Raw genomic sequence first — 19,496 nt, 5'->3', positions numbered from 1 at the left:
TTATTAATAATTTTATATATTATTGAATTAGTAGCAAATTATAACAGGTATATTATAATTTTATAGATGTTATTTATAAGATTTATGCTAAGAATAAAGATATTTTTATTTTAGTGGCAAATTGCTATATAAATTCTTTTACCTCTCAGTAAAGAATGAACATCTGTAAATAATCTAGTCCATTTGAAAAATGTGCCTCATAAAACCAAGAAATATATCAAATTAATCCATTTTTATACTTTTCTTCTTTACTTAGACATTAGCTATATTATCACATCCCTATGCTATGTTATCTAAAGATGAAATGAGGAACATACCATATACAAACTATATTACTACTAAATTTTGAAATAAGTGTACAAATTACCTTATATTTTACATTGGTATATATAATAAAACTCCTTTTTTTTTCTTAAGAAATATATAGAGGTGGATACTGTGACATTCACACACAAAAAAAATCGGAAACATTCCTTAGTCCAAATAAATTTCTAAAGGATTAGAAAACATAGAGTAGACCAAGTGGTTCTCAACCAGAGGCAATTTTGCCTCCCAGAGGACATTTGGCAATGTCCAGAGAAATTTTTGATTTTCACAGCTCAGGGCAAGGAGGGATGCTACTGGCATCCAAGAATGCTCAGGCCAGCCTCCCACAACAAAGATTTATCCATGTCAAAATGTCAATAGTACCGAGGTTGAGAAACCCTGGAAGAGATCATAAAACTATAAGTCAGAAACCAGGACAGTGAATTCACAATTCAATGTAGCTCTCTACTTCCTCAATTTACTCTCTGTTTACCTCTATCATTTTCTGTTCTAAGTAATAAGAATTTTTGAAGAGACTATAATGTCAAAGCAATAATTTGCAAAAGGCTGAACGTCTTAGGATCCATATTAGAAGTAACACATTACTATGTAATTTAATTAAAAAAGCTTTTCGAACTTAGAATAATATGAAAGACAACTAATTTATAACACTATTAATTAGGCGTTAGTAGTGCAAATTAAATATAATCTCAAATTCTATCATTAAATATATTTTATGGAAAATGGCTTTGACATTCATCTGGTCCTTGTGTCATTTTCGTCAATTAAATGACAAACAGACTTGAATATCCACAGTGTAACAACTAGGTTATTATTTCTGAGCTAAATTTCTTCTTGGAAATTTAAAGCATTATTTTAGAAAGATATTTACACTGGTTAGGTACTATTTAAGTTTTTAAATTCACTTTTGGTTACTGTTTTCATGATACATTATGTAAAAAAAAAGTACATATTTACTAGCATGGCAAGTGACTGAACAAAATATTTAACACAAAATATTTCATAACAAATACACTAATCATCCAAAACATATCCCATTTTTTTATAGAGAAATACTTATTATACATTTTTAAAATAATGAAGTTGCTGAATTATTGTTTAGTTTTAGAAAATTAAAAAGAAATCAGCAAACCTCTCCATTCTCTTAAATTCGACATCTGAACTAAAACAATGGTTAAAAGATATTATTTCTTATCATCAGTCCTATTTAACCAAATTTAGAAAGACAAACCTATAGTATATGAAAGTGCAGAGGGTAACTAATAATTAGTATTTATTTCTTCAGTAGGAAAAATGGTAGGAGGTTTAAGAAATTGAGGAGAAATGTTATAATCAGAATATTATTCAGTTTTCTAAAAATGAGACATAGAGTGAAAGGGAGCGCACTCGGGTCCCACTACAGATGCTCTTCTTGCCCAGAGAAGGAATTAATCAGCGGTCTCTGGCAGAAGGATGGAGGTTTCCATACGTCAACCATATGAATTGCATAATGAGTGGCTGGAGAGTAAGCACTGAATGGAGAATTGTGGAGAACACTTTAGCACCCTCTCAGACTTCCACTTGGGCATCCATTTGCCATTAGACTCTATCCTTGTATACTGAAGGGACTTTTCAAAAGGATGCTGACAAGATAAATGTATATATCAAGCACAGCTTAATTCTCTATTGACCATTTTCTCATGGCCCAGGAAAGGAAACTTGATCCTGGAACCCTTAACATAAATACTATAACTAGGGGCCTGCTTTAAGTGTGAGACAATGCTCTATACCCACACCCATCTAAAAATCCACATGCGTTTACTCATGAGGTCATTTTATGTATAAAATTTAGAAATTTTATAATTCCTAAAACCTCTAGTTCTTGGAGGTTTTCCTTCTCTTGAGTCTTTCCTCTCTAGCCCATTTTTGTCATCTTTTGTCATTGAATTCCCCTTCAGTGACCTCCATAAGCATTTTTCCCTCTGAATTTTCTTTTCACTTGATGTTCCTTCTTACCTAGTTCTCTCTGACTGACTCTCATTGATTTCTCTTGTTTTCAGTGGGAATTATTGCTGTTTCCCACTGACTCTCATTGATTTCTCTTGTTTTCAGTGGGAGTTATTGCTGTTTCCTGCTAATTCAGTCTTCCCTTCCTGATAGTTCTCTGCCCTGTTTAGCTTTTTCTACCTTCATCTGCTGCTCTGAATCTCCTAATTCCATTATAGAGGGATTTCCCAACTCAGTGCATCCTCTCCTCCACATCCTGCCCACCACTTCCTTTCCCTTTTGTTTCTTCCAGAGTGTCTTTCCTTTTATTGTGATAAAAAATACATAACAGAAAATCTATCATCCAAACTACTTTTAAGTGTAGAATTCAGAGCTATTAAATATATCCCCATTGTTGTAAAACAGAGCTCCAGAACTTACTCATTTTCAAATCAAAATCCTGTACCCATTAAACAATAACTCCTCCAGACTGTCTTTTAATGCGTTGCCCTTGCTTATTCAACTGGGAAATTAGGACTATCCCTGCCCTTCCCCCATGCCACCCACTCTCTACTCTTGCCTTTAGCAACTGCAAAATCAGCCATCTCTGGAAATGGAATTCATCCGAAAATCGTTACAGCTGAAGATCTGCTGCTGCAGAGCCAGTGCCTTTCTTTACGCCCACCCCCTGTGGAGGCCATGGAAAGGCTGTGAATGCAAGTACAGGGTCAACTGCAGCGGTTGATAGTTTGATCACCCCTCCACCAAATACTTGAACAAAAATATAAACCTGGAGTTTCACAGTATCATGTGCTTTGGACTTCTGGAAAGAAAGCCCAAATTCCTTTTACTACTTACTTTTACATGAAAGTCAGTAATTTGAGAAGGCAAAATGCCTGTGATATGCATGTAGGCCTCAAATGAGAACACAATGTTGACGGAACATGGAAAATTTCACCCTACTTGGGGAAGCTACCGTGTGGTGTGCCATTTAGCATTAAAGATTTTCCCCCCATTAATGACTTTAAAGTTTACAATGCAGCGGATGGCTCTGTCAGCAGACCACCAACTGAGTGAAATAAATTAACAGAAAGTCCTTTGGTTAGGGGACCTGTTTTCTCTGATAGGGTCAGATAAGTGATAGGAAAACAGCTGCCAGCTTTAAAGATTATATCAACCACTGTCTTTAGCAATGGGTACATATCACATTTCCAGTATGGCTGTAAGTCACATTTTCTTCAAACATTCAATTGAACACTTTTACCACCTAAAATAAGGAAAGCTATTATAATCTTAAAATATTATTAGAAGCAGATAGATAAATTCCAAGTTTCTAGCTGCAGTGAGTAGGGGAGTCACCTATGTAATTTCTTGACTGCTCTGAAAGCAGAAATAATCACAGCTATAACAAAATTTCACAGTTGAGTAAGAATTAAACTTATCCACTCTAATTGAAATGTCTATACCCAGTTCACATGAAAATAACAAATCTTTCCAAATGCGTAGCATGACACAATTCAATAACATCCACAGTTGTAGTTGCTGCTAACACTACCTGGACAGAGGGCAGTGTTATTGCAAACCCTTGATTCTCTTAATGGGCCGCTGCAGTGTGTCCCGTAAGGTGATACACAAGTTCTGGTTCGCACCTGCGACCCTTGACCACAAGTAACTGAGCATGTGCTCCACTGGGACCACTCTTCCACACCAGATTCACCTGTGTGCAAGACAACAAATAAACATGAAATACTGTTTTGAATATTCATCTATTAAGCATCATACCATGATACTATGACATGAAAGAATAATTTAAATGTAAAAATATGACATTACATCAAAAGGTACAAGAAAACATTTCAGAGCAAAATAAATTTAAAGAGAGATACATATTACACTGGCGCAAAGTCCAAGTTTGCTATATCCTTTTTAGCAAAGCTACTTTTCACAAAGACACTGTGCCATGGACACTACGAAGGGACCCATCAGCACTTTACAAGAATGATTGCTGAGCAATTCTCTTCAAGCCAATCTAAAGCTTTGTACCTCAGATGGGAGTGGGAGCAAAAGTATTGCTAAACTTACTCTGGCATTGGTGAGCAGGAATATATTGATGTATTCTTCCCTAATCCTTTATTGCATAGTCTCCTTTCTAATGTTGGATGAAATGGAGGCCTGGGAGTCTGGGTATATCTAATTTTTATTGTGTTAAACACTGACATTTATGTATAATTTATTCCCAGTGCTATTCTTACTTTTTTTCATCCTGTGACAGCTATTTTTTTGTGATAATTTGTTTAAAAGCCTTCTGCTCGCAATTTTCCTCATGATCTCGAGTAGAGGAGTGAATTTTACTCAAAATGAAGGAAAATTTCTCTGGGATTAATATTAATTTATTCAACATAGGGCCCTAAAAAGCCAAGGAATGTCTGAATTAATTATTTTTCTTGGAATAAGTATCACACTAAAATTATGTCTAGTTTCCATTATTATATAAAGTCATGTCCCAAAAGGACTTAAAGTCAAGAATTTCTAAGACCATCACAGTGAGCTTTTGATTCTATTCTGGCATCATGTTTAGGATAAATTCTTAACACTGATTTGAAAACTTGCAGTTGCTTTCCCCCAGATAACAAATTGGGGCATTCACCTGCTAGCAGGAGCTATTTAAATTAATTATTTAGTTGTGAGAAAGGTTTAGGATTGAAGTGTTTCTGAATACTTTGTATCACTGATTTTATAAACCAAGGAGCAATTTATACTTTATAAATTCTGTTTAAAATTTGCCTTTGGAATAGATTAAAAAAAATAGAACATGATAATCTATTTGCCCATCTTTTTTTTTTTTTTGATGAGTTAGTAAATGATTTAGAAATTACTTGCAGGGCTACTCAAGACAGTGGGTTTACAGACTGGTACTCCAGGACAGAAGGAGGTTGAACCAGAATGTAACTCAGCTTGATGATTTCTTCACTGAGAATTTCTTTTTTTCCAAACAAGCAAACAAAAAGTCAGCTGAAATTAAAAATGTGTTTGGTAATGTAGTTGAATGTACATCCTGGTATATATGTCTTATTTCTGCAGAGGCCCGTAAAAACTAGTTCACAGATAAGCACAGGTCCACCAAACACACTTTGGTTAGCACCATTATGAAGATTTGGTCTTATATTGATCTGCATTATGCACCTGGAGGCATAGATTTTAATGCATTTATGACTAGATATATATAATAAGAGCACAAACAGTGTTTAACTGGGATGATACATTACATTAAATAGGACTTTTTTTGGTGTTGGATCAGTGTTTGTCCTGAAAGTATTCTATAGATTACCCTTGACTATTTCAGTCTTTTTTGCCATCACCAATGTATATATAACTACTTCTTCAAAATGTTATAGGATGACCACTTGAATAATATTCAAAGACATGCCTCACAATATTCTCATTTATATTAAAGAATACTCTGAAGATAAAAAATCATTATTCTAGACCCCAACAATATAGCAATGGTTAAAAATATCCACACATATATGTATATATGAACATATATATTTAACAATGAAAAATTTTAATGTAAAGTTAGGAAAAACATAATGCAAAGCTTTTTCTTTTGATAGTTTGACTTGTTTTGTGATGATAGTAAGTGAAGCATAAATATTATGGTTATATGTTATTAATTAAAAGCTAGAAAACCTTGAACAATGTGAATTTTATAAGTAAAATGATAAAGGTTATGATAAAATTAGTTATATTTTTCCACAAAAGCTGACCTTCTCTTACCCTTGTATTGCTATTATGGATGGCATTAAAATGTTTTTATTAAACTGAGGAATGAATCAGTATCAAGATCTACTTTTAAATATATATTTCTGTACAAGTATTTAAAAACCCAGGTTCCTTCTGAGTGTATTCTATAATGATGTTGAACAGGCTAAGCGGTGATGCATAGAACATAAGAGATTGATAATTAGTGCTAAGAATTGGCCTTCTTCACTCATTCAAATTGATGGTTCATTTTGTTGATCAAAAACAAAATAAATAAATGAATAAAGTCTATATTGGCTTTTAAATATGAATCAAATTTTGACAATTACCAGCCTACCTACCAAAATGACCTCATTATATCTCCTATCATATAGTTTTAAGTGACATTTCCACTAAACAGTTATGGTTTCCATGATGCTACTTCTTTATTACAAAAAGTGTGAAGACTATTCCAGTCAAGCATATTGGATCACTGTGAGAAATAGGTCATATACTTTATAGAAAAGATATATATATATTTTTTAACTCACTGACATTAAAATAGTAAAGTATAATACAAAGTATACTGTTTTTAATATGTGTGTCTTTGGAGCGAGCACAAACTAATCTGCTTCCTTAACGTGTAGCAGAGAAGGCATATTAAACACCATGTAGAACACTTCAGCATCTAAGGCACTATTAAGGCTCTTTACCCTGACACAAAATATAAAAGGGGACTGGAAAAGCATTGTAATTAAAGTCAGAAGATCTGTGTTTGATGGAAAGCTACTGAATATTAGCTCTGTGACCTTGAGAAAGTCATTTTATTTCTCTGAAACTCTCAATAAAATGAGTAATAGATCTACCTCAAAATGTATTTGTGAGGTTTAGATGAGATAATGTACAAGAGTGCATTTTAAACTATAAACAAAATATTAACATAAATTTTCTAGTATGTTAAAAATCATACCAGAAATATATTTTTTAATTTTATATTTCTCTTTTAGATAACATGGTATAATATGTATTACTAATATGTTATTTTCCCCACTGGAAGTACAAGACCATTTTTCTGAACATCTTTTTAAGATCATTGGATGACTATGATGTTAAAAAGCCTGAGTAAGTAAAATTAAATTGTCACAAGCCATCTTATTGGCATCTAATTTAGATGTCTATATTAAATATTTGCATCTTATCACTTCATTTCATTTCCCTTGAAATGAAATACATATTGTGATAAGTATAAATTGTGTCCTATTTGAGCATTGTATTTGAGCATTTATATTTAAACTAGCCTATCTCAATTATTGGACTGATCAAAATGATCCAGTTATTTTGATCAGTAATGCTATTTTCCCAAATGTTACTCTTTTAAAAACAATTTCCATTCATGTTATTACTTTATAGAAAGCTAGCTTCTCAGATACAGGGTTTACTGATCATATTGGTTGGGTTATTCATTTTAAGATGTAATCTTAATTCTAAAGACTTAGAGGCTTTGCTTTGTTTTCCCTATGACTAATATAAAATATATTTTATGTTGTGTTTCATCATTCAATTTTACCTCTATTGAATTTCCCTTCATTCCCACATTAATGTTTACAAATATTTATGATTGTTTATATGTGACACATATACATTTCTTGGTTTGAAAGACAAATAGGGAAGTTTTATAAAAAAACTTAATTTTGTAAGATTTCATTGTGTGACACTTAGTTGTATGTATTCAGACTAAATACCTTAACACCTAAAAAAAGCATAACTTAGAAAATATTTAAGGAAAATAAACAGCTCCTGTCTTCTTAATTTTCTAATTGCCTCATATCAAATTACGTATTTTAAAAACTATTTAAAATAATGCAGTTTTCCAGTCTTTTATCAGTATTATAGTAATTTAAATTTAAAATAAGTATTATATGTGTATTTATATTTACCTATACTATTTTTGGTTTAAAATAAAATGATAAATGTTTATTTTGCACCAATTCAAGGACAATCAATATTTTCAGAACTTTAATTCTGGAGTTCACTGACTTTTCTGAATTATTGTTAACATTATAAGGAAGTGGTTTTAATGCTCCTCATAGATCTATTTAATAAGTATTTCATCTTCTTTACCAAATCATGTGTTAATATGTTTAGATATGAAATAATGCTTAAAAAAGAACCAGTTAAATGAAAACAGAATTTAGTAATTTCTTCCTAAGAAAACATAATGTTCCTTGTGATCTGAATTTGTAAAAAGGTTTTGGTCAAAAACTGAATTCTTTTGGTTAATGTCATAGGCAAATCCAAAACCTGAATTTATATAAAATGTGCTGGCCAAATTGCATAATATTTATGCATTAGCTAATTTTACTACATTACTGGAAATTTAAAACTGTGGTTCTCCATTTCACTCCCAAAAGACCTCACTTTTAAGTAATTTCAGGAAGCCAATGACTGCCCCTCTTTTGCAAAAAGGAAAAATGTCTCTAATCATCTAGCAATGGCCCATGAGACGGCACCTGAAGGAGGTGGAGCAGATAGACCATGCCCTGTGCTTCTATTTAAAGTCAAATATTCCCTAATCTCCGGTCAGTTGATGGTACTATTTTTCTCTGTGTAAGGGAGAAAAATACATTTAATAATTTGAAAATTTACCTGACCCTGGAAATGCACTTTCGGACCTGTACAAGCAAATAGTAAAAATATGTCACCTTTTATTAAATAAGAAGCTGCACCAGAAGCAATCCAGGTAAGCAAGTTTTTTTCATTTCTGGATCTAGCTCAACATTTATATTTAAAAAGCTAAAAATATGTCCTTAATGTGGAATGTATCATAAGCATTCTCCTTGTTCTGAAGAATTCTTTGACCTACTCGTAATAAGGTGTTAAACTCTACTACTCACCACCAAGTAACAAAGAGCACAATCCATTAAGAATTTTGCATTTTTAAGTTGTAGATTCAAATCTAGTGTTCAGAATAAATATCTTAAGAAAACATAAACTAAAGGAAATATTCATTCTTCAAGAGAATTTCATCAAAATCAGTTAATGTCATGTCAAAAAGCTGGCCAAATACTTGAGACTTCTGTATTAATGGTAACACCGATAATCCAGATTGGAGTGAACAAAACTTTGTAAAGACATAGATAAAACTGTTAGTTTGCAATTTCCTGAAACAAGAGTGACAGCTGAAAATGTTCATAACACATTTTAAATACATTTTCATCTAAAAATGTACTACATGCAATGTAAACAGATGGAACAATAGCCCATTTATTATGATGAACCAACATATGAATGTATTTACTTGTGTATATACATATATGTTTTTCTTTTTTTTTTTTGAGGGAGGTATTTGAAAAAAAATCTAATTAGTTTAGAATTAAAAATTTTACAAACTGAAAAGTGATCTTTGTTGATATTTAATTATTTGGAGTATATTATAGCTTACTAACAAAGATTGTCAATTTTTCATTATTTAGCTTATATAACAAAACTCTCTTTTCTTTAAAATATATGAAAAATGTTTCTAATTTCCATACATTTTAACAATTAATATTTATATGATGTATGACATTAAAAAATCCAACATCTTATTGTTAAATTTTATCATTTAAAGTCCTATTTAAATTCTAATTCTGAAAAGTCCTATAACAATCAATTATTAACGAAATAACTTTGTTGACTTTCTTTAAAAGCTTAATGATACATTTAAGTAGTTAATTAACATAAATAATAATATGTAAATCCTAAATGTCCCATACTAAAAGCAAAATAAATCTTACACATATTTTTGTGTGCTTTTCAACTCACAGCTACTTCATTTATGGACTTTAACTGGTGACAAAAAAAAATGGCTCAAAAAAATATCAGCTCCAAAAACTGACAAATGTGCAGCAAAAGATTATGAAAACATGCAGTGGTTTCATTAAATTAACAACAATAAATAGAAAAATGTAACTAACGTATTACCAGTTTGTGCCATAAATTTAGCAGCATCAGCTTGTTCCTGAGGGACCCTTTTTTCATGAACAGATCGAGGTCGCTGACTTTTAATTGTATGATCTCCCATCATTCCAAATTCTAAAGACAGAATAAAGGTATATGAAAGCTTGTGTGTAGACATTTCTCACAAATTACATTACTGTCTCATGCAATATGTTCCTACACATACCTAGAAGTTACTGATTAAATTTACAATTCTAAATTTGCTAGGCTGATCTACTTGGAATATTTTCTAACTCAAGTAAAAAAATCTACAATAAGAACAAAGTTTCAAGAAACAATAATAACAGTCAATAAAATGACACATCAGGGTTTAAGTCAGCTTAATTAACAAATAGTGTACTTTTTTTTCTGATAATGTTTTCAAGCAATACATCAGAAAAAATACAACCACAGTGTTAACTGTTGTTTTTCAGAGACAGAATCCTGACGGTATAACAGCTGCTGCTTTGCTGCAGTAATCACCCCCACAAGTTTCTCAGCACTTTTCTTGAGAAATGAATAATGCTTAACCTAACTTTCCTAACATAAACATTTACTTAATGGAGTGTTTTTCCAAAGATAGGGTTGCCCTTGCTGTCCTTCAAAGCTCACAGATACATGGTGGCTGAAGTAATTGTCATTCTCTCCTGCCTGCCCCCAAACAGTTCATCCCTTTTCTAACCACCGTGTTTTCTCCTTTAAAAGTTATGTTTAAAACAAACGGATGACTCCAAGTTTCTGTGATGTAATCCTTTAACGTTGTACCTCCTAGGAAAGGCAAAAAAAATCTGGTCCTTACTCGGTGACAATGGGGAAAGAAAAAATAAGTTGAACAAAAGACAGATTCTATAATATATTCTTAAAAAATTCATATGTTTGGAATTCTGCAAGAGTTCCATACTTCTGATACAGTTATTGTAAAATAATTTTAATAAAGCAAATGCCTAATTTATGGAATAGTTGTTGATTCTGGCTTGGAGGAGTTTGTAGGGGAAGAGGATTCCTGAAGAGTGAGGGGCAGGCAATCATGGTGTCTCTGTTACATCAAGACAATTTTGGGCCTTTAAGACCAGAACTTTAATAAAGACAAAATTGATTGAGTAAAACATATCCTAACGATAGTGTTAGAACCAATATAAAAATGTGGGAGTGTTTAATTTTATCTTCTCCCATCAATCCTTAATCTTCTGCTAAAATATTACAACTTACTTTGTATAATTGAGCACTGCATTTTGTAAGCACTAATTCTATCAACTTTTTAAATGTTATGGAAGGAGAAAAGACTAGCACATATTTTTGTCCATCCTGGCAAGTCCCCACATAATTATTGAAGTATGACACTTGACAGATTGATTTGTCAGAAATTCTTTCCAGATAATCTATCCAAGAGTATATCCCATGAGAAATCTAAGAAATCTAAATGTGTGCTTGTTTTTGTCAGTTTAGATAAAATCCAAGGCAGGAAATGGAAATTTTTATAAAATGTCAGTTGGCTTAATATTATAAAATCCATCATTATTTTCCATTGCTGCCAACATGCTTTCATTTCATTCATTTATGTATGCAGTATGTGGTGCCTCAGCTATTTTTCATTATGCTAATAAGACATATCTAATCACATATCATTTAATGATTTAGGAAACTGACTACTTAGAAAGTTTATATCTAGACTCTTATGTACTATCCAGGATTTTAAAGTATTACATGTAATTGAAAATTTTCTGAGTCTGAAACAGCAAAAGAAATTCAGTAGTAATAACAGGATGTTTTACCTTCTGTGTGTGTGTGTGTGTGTGTGTGTGCGTGTGTGTGTATCTATCACTTAGAACATTTAAGTGAGAGTTTATGTATGCATAAATAAGTTGCAGGCTTTGATGGTCACACTAAGGTAGTTTTGGCATTGGGCAAAGGATACCAAAGAATGTTTTCCATAATTACAACTTCTTTTTTTTTAAACAACTCTTGATAGTAAGTAACTTTATTACGTATTCTAGTAGAAGAAAACTCTTCAACTCTGGCCGCATAAGAATAGCCTACACTCTGTTTTGTGAGAAAAAATAGTTTATTTGTTACAGGGACATAACCTAGAAATTTTCAACCCTGAGTTATGTTGGTGGACACTGCTGAAATAATTTTTAAAGTGTCATATTAAATTTTTAATTTTTTCTGGAGTTTGAACACAAGTTAAGTACTTATCTTTAAAAAGAGGTATTAATATTTATGTAAACTATCTCATATTATTAGCTCGAATGTGAGTGAAATCTCTCAAACATGGGTATAACACAAATTAAATTTCAATATTCTTCACTGTAGTCACTTTTGCTCAATTCTATTCATCATCAATAATCAATGTCATGTGAGCATTAGTGCTGATATTTAACACTGGGATACTTAACATATCACAGATTTTGAAAAGAAATTCTTCAATCATCTATGAACTTGACTCTATCTTTGTGTGACTAAAAGTTTCAAATGAAATTTTTGATTATTTCTGTCAATATAATTTATCTGAAAAATCACTTTTAAAAAGTGAGAACTAATAGGAGGGCTTGATGTAACTAAATTCCCAATAAGATAGAAGACATACTAAAAAATTATTTCTTTTTCTCAGGTGGAAAAACAACACTATGGCAGTATTTTTTGAAAGTTCTAGACCTCTTGTTTCAGACCTCAAAGAATCTGAATTTGTAAATGAATCGTGTAAACTATGACCTAACCAAGTGAATTTCTTTTGCCAATGTTTATGTGACAAAGAAATTTTTGTTTTAGGGTTGGTGTCAATGGTTAAGATTTAACAACAAATGTATGGGTCCATCCATATCCCATAATGAGATATTTTCAAAACATTTGTAGTCTCTTTTGTGATGATTTTATCCTCTTCACTTCTAGTGAAAATAAAGGCCAGTTGGATCATTCAAACTTAGAAAAAAATTAAGCTATTAATTTTGCTATTTTCTTCTGTGGTGAATGTGTGTTGAGGTAAACCTTTAGCAGATTATGCTTTCTGAATAATAAAATTTCTTCATGCATTGTTGATTTATACTCATATGATTCTGAGTTGGCAAAAATAACATACTACATTAGTTACACAGGAAAAATAGCATAACCAAATAAAAAAGATGATCTGTTTTGTATAAGCGATGAAAGCAAGTTATGAAGTCAAAGGAAGTAATGTACAGCATAACATTGTGTATGTATATATGGTACATGGCTTATGAAAGTACAGGGTTATTTCCTATATCTTTATATTGATGATATCAATGAAGTGGTGGGTAAATAACTGTATGCATGTATAAAACTCAAATGACTGAGAGATGACTTTCATATTTAGGCACATTTTCTCATATAATCTTTCAATGTGCTTCTTGATAAAAAGCAGAAGTGTCTGGAAGTAATATATAGGTAAAGTTACATAAAAGAACAGTTTTGAAAAATTTTTGTTTTAAGAATAATTTTATATCTTCTCTTTCCCCGTCCAGAAATATGTAAGTAGATCATAAGAAAACAAATAGACTTGAAGACTGACTCTTGATAGTCAATTGTCAGTTGTGAAGTTTTTTTTCTGGAAATCAAGGATTATAACAATGTGAAGTTGAAGTCATCAAAACGTGAAAACATACACACATCCACTTGCTATTTTATCATGTGTTTGTCAGTGTGCAGGCAAGCAGAGAATAGATTAGTTGATAAGTTATCACTGAAATCTATTTTGCTATATAAATACTCACTTCACTTGTTAGCTAACTTTTCTTAGAATTTCTACAGAAACCACCCTACCCGAGACCATCACTGCTTCTCAACAAACACTCAATGTCTTACTTTCATTCTATGATCAAACTGCACTACTTTTTGTCATGGAAATCATCAAACCATTGCATCATTTCTATCATCTTCCTCCATGTGAAATACCTGTTCTTCTATCCAAGCCTGCAGTAAAGCCCCTCCCCAAGTTCAACTCCAAAGGCACTATGTCCATATATTATTTCTTAATCTACTGATCATAATTGGCCCCTGTCTTTTAAACTTCTATTTTATTCTGTACTGATAATGGACTTTGATCTTAATTTTCATGTTAAGTGTGTTATTCTTTCTACTAGATTATAAACCTGTGAGAAGGGAATATGGCTTATGAGTTTTAAAATCACCTCCTACTTTACACTTAGCTGGGGTTCATTATTTATCTTATAAATACATTTCATATCAAGAGTTGTTTCTCTAAAATGCAAGTTTCTAGATGTCTGGAATCCTTTATTTAACTTGCTTGATAAACAGTTGGATGGGAAAAAGTAAAATTCTTCATGGAGTACTTGAAAATTAGTTATGTATGATCATGATGTTCAACGTTTCTTTTGTAAACAAGGTATATTGTCCATAAATATATTCAGGTTATTATTTAAATAACTTCAATGCTACTTTAAAAAAACTTAAATCTCACTGACCTAAAACAAAATTTAAAGCCTTAAAAACATGTTAATTTTTGTTAATAACTATTTTTTAATTACTTACGTGTTAGGCACTGAAGTTATAAAGGCAAATGAAAAGTAGACTCTAATATTCTGAAGCTCATAACCCAAGGAAATCCACTAACATGGCTGAGCCTTTCAAACATGTAAAATTATTTATTTTAATTAAAAGACTAAGTTTCACTCAAAACCCACTTATTAGATTAACTTCCTAAATAAGATATCACTTTTAACTAGAATGACTTGCTAACATGTCTCAAAAGAGACAGTACATGCAACTGGACTTCTGAAGTGACATTTCATTTGTCATCATAACAAGTAAGGATATTAAATGTATAACTTGTTGTCAGCATAAAGATTCTATCATCTGACTGGATTATGGTGGTATAGACAAATTCTGGGTTTTTTTGTTGTTGTTGTTTTTGTTTTTTTGTTTTGGTTTTTCTTGAAAGACAGAGAGAGACAGCACGAGCAGGAGAGGGTCAGAGAGAGATGGAGACATAGAATCTGAAGCAGGCTCCAGGTTCTGAACTGTCAGCACAGAGCCCGACGTGGGGCTCGAACCCACGAACCGTGAGATCATGACCTGAGTTGAAGTCGGAAGCTTGATGCTTAACCAACTGAGCCACCCAGGTGCCCTGACAAATTCTGTTAAGAAGAGACCAGACATTTTCTGAAATAAGATAATTCTATTTACTGCATTCTTCATATTTTCTCAGAAACAAAGTCATTAAATGTGTTCACTCGTTTCCATCCTTACTGAAAATAGAGTTGGCACAATTATTTTGCATGCACATTCTTTATGCATGTTATAGTTAGGAGGTATTTAGATAGTGAAGGGCAGCCTAAATTATTAGTCATATGAAATTGTTCTGTTTTCTGAGGTTTTTTAAAAAAATGTTTTAGACTTTTAATCAGACTTAAAATTGTATTCTCTCACTCATCAACAATTTGAGTGCCTATATAGTCAAGTGTTTTATGAAAAGGTAGGTATGTTGGGAAAACGCCTACAGTATATATTATAAAAGACATTTCTAGAAGTGGCATGAACTGTTAGAAACAAGGAATTTTAAGATTAGACATCATTAGTTGAAATTCTGAAGGTCACTGGTTAAAAATACTATTTGTTATAAACTTACTAAATTCATTTTCTGCTAGAATCAGAGAATAACATATATGAATAGAAGACCACTTCCAAATAATTTAAGAATGAGAATTAGATAAAAAACTAAAAAATATCAGAAAATATTTAAAATAATTTTTGAGAAAATAAAAAATTAATATTAATACATATTTAAAATAAAGACATATTAGGATATATTAGAAATCAGAGAAATATGTCATGAAAATTTAAGAGGATAATTGAAATTCTTTCCTTCAAATTATTTCTTGGTTCCATTGCCTTCGTTAGATGCCTGGTTAAAGGGACCAAGACACTATTTCTTATAAGTAACAAAGTAGAATCTTGCTTTTCAAAATACCCCCATAGAAACTATTTTATTTTATAGTTGGCCATGATACTGTTAAGGAGATGGGTACTTTGATGCTACTTCTAAAAATGAACAAAACAGAAAATTGGTCAAAAGGCACATTGGTACTATGTTTATAGAAAAAAATTTGAATGTTCAGGAGTTTTCAGTTTTTGATTAAGTTATTAAATTATGAAACATAAAATATTTTGTAGAAGCAATTATCAAGTATATTTAGTACATATACTCTCTAACAATGATGTTACACTTTATATATTTTTATTCAAAGTAGAAACTTTGAAATAATTACATTTAATAGATTTTTTAAAGACCTCCCCAAACATATATCTGAAAATTATACAATAAAACATCTTATTTAGAATAATTCCAGAAAATTGTGGGTGCAAACTCTTAAATCATTGTTTTTATTCTTATTCTGTAATCCTTCTGCAAAATGTTAGTAAATTGGATATACCACTCCACGTTAGAAAGCATCAATGTGTGTAATCAGGTAGAAATTATTTGTTAATATTTCTTATACATTAGTCAATTGAATTTTATGACCTCATCTCTTTTTGAGATAACTATTGAATTTTTATAAACTAGCAGTAATGGTTTGCTTGAAAAATCTTTTATTTGTTGATAATGAGGAACATAAATGCAGAAGCACATAAATGATCAATGCAGTTCAACTTCTAAGAGTAAACTAGTAACTGGATGTCTTGTTGACCTGAGTCAGAATTTAATTTAGCACACTAGCACATCATGGCAAAGAAAGATGTTTTACCGTAAGCTCTAGCATTTCTGACAAGTGACTAAACTCTTACTGTATAAGATCTGAACAATTTTATTGCTAAAGCAGCCCCCTAAGATCTTTGAATCTAAAATAAATGAAAATCTAAAGTGTCCCTGAATATTCTATATTTTCCTAACAAGAACAGGGCTTGGTTGCTTTCCTGCCAAACTTTCTGACTTGCAGAGTGATCCCCTGTGGGCACAGTAGACTCAATAGGGATTTCCAAAAGGAGAGTGGTACTGCTTTGGGAATGACAGAGAAGTCTTTTCTTTCAGGCTTCCCTGGAAGGACAAAAATGAGTCACCTAGTGATGGGAAGCCAGATTCTTTTGAAGGGAAAATGATAGGCTCCAATAGTGATCTAAGAACTTAAGAAATGTGTGGTAGGGGATATGGAACTGAGACAGTGGGTTACTCAGGGTTTAGTACCACACTAACATTATTATTATTAATAATAATATGGTCATTATTAACAGAAGATAAAGTATGAAGAAGAGGGCTGAGAGATATTTTTGAAAGAACTTATCAGAAGGGAATCAGAAACCTCTCATATGTCTTACTAAAAACCCTGGAATATATCCCTGATTAAATGTGAAACCTTTGAAGGGGATTAAAAAACAATGATCAAGGAATCATGGTTTGATTTGAATTTTAGAGAGATTAATTGAAGAACGGAGAGCAGACTGTGGGGGGAAAAACCCAGAGCATTGTATTAGGAAGCCATTGCGATTGCCTATATAAGAGTGTTAGCGATTGGGCTGGTGGGGTTGGGTGTTTGATGGATAGCGTCTTGGCTTGGGTTAGAAGGTGGATGGGGGTACCCCCATGAGATAAAGAATCAGAACCACACACAGAGCACTAACTAGTCCCAACTTACTGCATGCTGCGTACATCTCTGGACCACTGAGTTCAAATTATTGGTGAATAGAGCAATTTTCAGTGCCCCAAAAGTTTACAGGAAAAGTGTTTTATAAGGAAGTCTATGTTTTAAAAAGTGATATTTTTTAACATATTTTTTGATAGATGTTATCTTTGTATCTATTTTATTATACATATATTACATATGTTATACCATGTATTTATTTAGTTTTTTTAAAAGACTGATTCCTCTATAGTTTTTAAATTAAACCACATATTCATATGGTACTTTTTCAGTCTGCCTAAGCTCATTCTCATTTACTATCACAGTACAGTACAGAAAAAAATTTACAGCACTATCACTGTATGCATATTTATTGAAAGAAATAATTTCATAACGTAGTCCATAAGAATAATGAGTACATTTTACAACCAAATGGAAATTAAAATGTTAGATAAGTGGTTGCTTGGCCAAAACATTTCAATACATGAACAATGGGTAATCCATGAAAAGCCTGCTTTTTTCATAAGGCATTGGCATCTGGATAATTCTGACAAATTCTTACCACATTTATATTCAACTGAGTTGCACGGACTCAAGGTTTACTAAAGGTTTACCTGGAGATAAGAAAGAAGTACTTTTGTCTTTTATACTGTTTTACTTACCATTATGTTGATTCAGAATTTTTTTAGAGAATCTATAAATATCAAAATAAATGTTTCTGGTCATGTTTTACCATCTACCTGCTGATATATGTCTATAGTTATTCTAGAACTTGTTAGTTTAAAGCAGTATCATATACCTATCTTCTGAAAGAAATATCAAAACTGACTTTCATAATGAAAATGATTCAACTAAGACATGCATATAGTTTATAACTTCTAAAAATCACTATAATTCAATCTTAACTATTCCCTTAATATTTTAGCTAACTCTCAAGCACAAATAAAGATACATAAAATGTTTTTAATATTTTCCTAGGGTATTAATTATCATTAAAATCAATGAATATATACTCAAACTTGTTTCCATAAGTTATCATTATTAGTCCTGAAGCCCAAATGGCATTCTACACAGAGAACTAGTGTTTAGCCTTTTCAAAGCAGTGTTTTGTATACCTAAAAACTAAGACCATTTTGACTAAAATGTAGGCTAAAGCTGAAAGTAGAGGGTAGGCAATAACTGAGCAACCAGCAGGTGCACCTCTTATTTCAGAGCGTCAAGCCTTACGTTCTCTTGGCCTCTCTGCTTTTCTTGCAAAAGGGGATTCTGGGAACATGATTTCTAAGGTTTTTTTAAGCTCTAAAATTACGTATTTTCTCAGGTCAGAAGTTGGCCCATGAACAATATGGATTATCTCTCAGCAGACAAAGAAGCCTAGAGGACCTGATCAAAGCTTGATTAATGGGTCTGTATACAGAAACACATGCACTGGAGTCTAAGTAAAACAGAGTGGTAGTTGCTTCGAAATATTTTCTTAAGTGAAGCAATGTTGAACAGTTAACTTAATCCACATCTGATCACTAAACTGAGCTTACTTTGTATGTGAGGTCCCAGATTGGCTAATATTTATTTAAACATTTACATCTATGCTGTAGATAGCATCTATACTGGAAAGGGATTTTTTTTAGAAGATTATATGTTTCCAAAGGTATTTGGGAATAAATGAATTCAGGTCATTCAACAAATGTTAAATGGGCACTTATTACATTCTATATGGGTTTTAAGTGTGTATCTTGTACATATGTAGTTGGATTTAAAAAATCCCATCTGAGCCTCTTCCTTTTAATAGAAAATTAAACCCACTGACATTTGTTATTATATTTATTAAAATGTTAAAATTATTTACTCCATCTATGTTAGGGTTTCTATTAAGCAAGTATCTTATTTTTTCTTCAT

At 31.8% G+C, this 19,496-nt stretch overlaps 1 protein-coding gene across 3 annotated transcripts in view; it reads right to left on the bottom strand.

Annotated features, from left to right (window-relative positions):
- ADGRB3 (adhesion G protein-coupled receptor B3) overlaps positions 1-19,496 on the bottom strand; it is a 719,614-nt gene that overhangs the window by 415,735 nt on the left and 284,383 nt on the right. For all 3 annotated transcript variants that reach the window (XM_029944937.1, XM_029944936.1, XM_029944938.1), the window contains exons 3-4: positions 9,997-10,107; positions 3,848-4,009 (exon numbers count right to left, since the gene is read on the bottom strand). In XM_029944937.1, the coding sequence (XP_029800797.1) occupies positions 3,848-4,009; positions 9,997-10,107 (273 nt within the window). The remainder of the gene's footprint in view (positions 1-3,847; positions 4,010-9,996; positions 10,108-19,496) is intronic.

Source organism: Suricata suricatta, chromosome 7 (genome assembly GCF_006229205.1).
Source record: "Suricata suricatta isolate VVHF042 chromosome 7, meerkat_22Aug2017_6uvM2_HiC, whole genome shotgun sequence".
NCBI classification, from domain to species: Eukaryota; Metazoa; Chordata; class Mammalia; order Carnivora; family Herpestidae; genus Suricata; species Suricata suricatta.
This window is presented reverse-complemented; position numbering and strand designations above follow the sequence as displayed.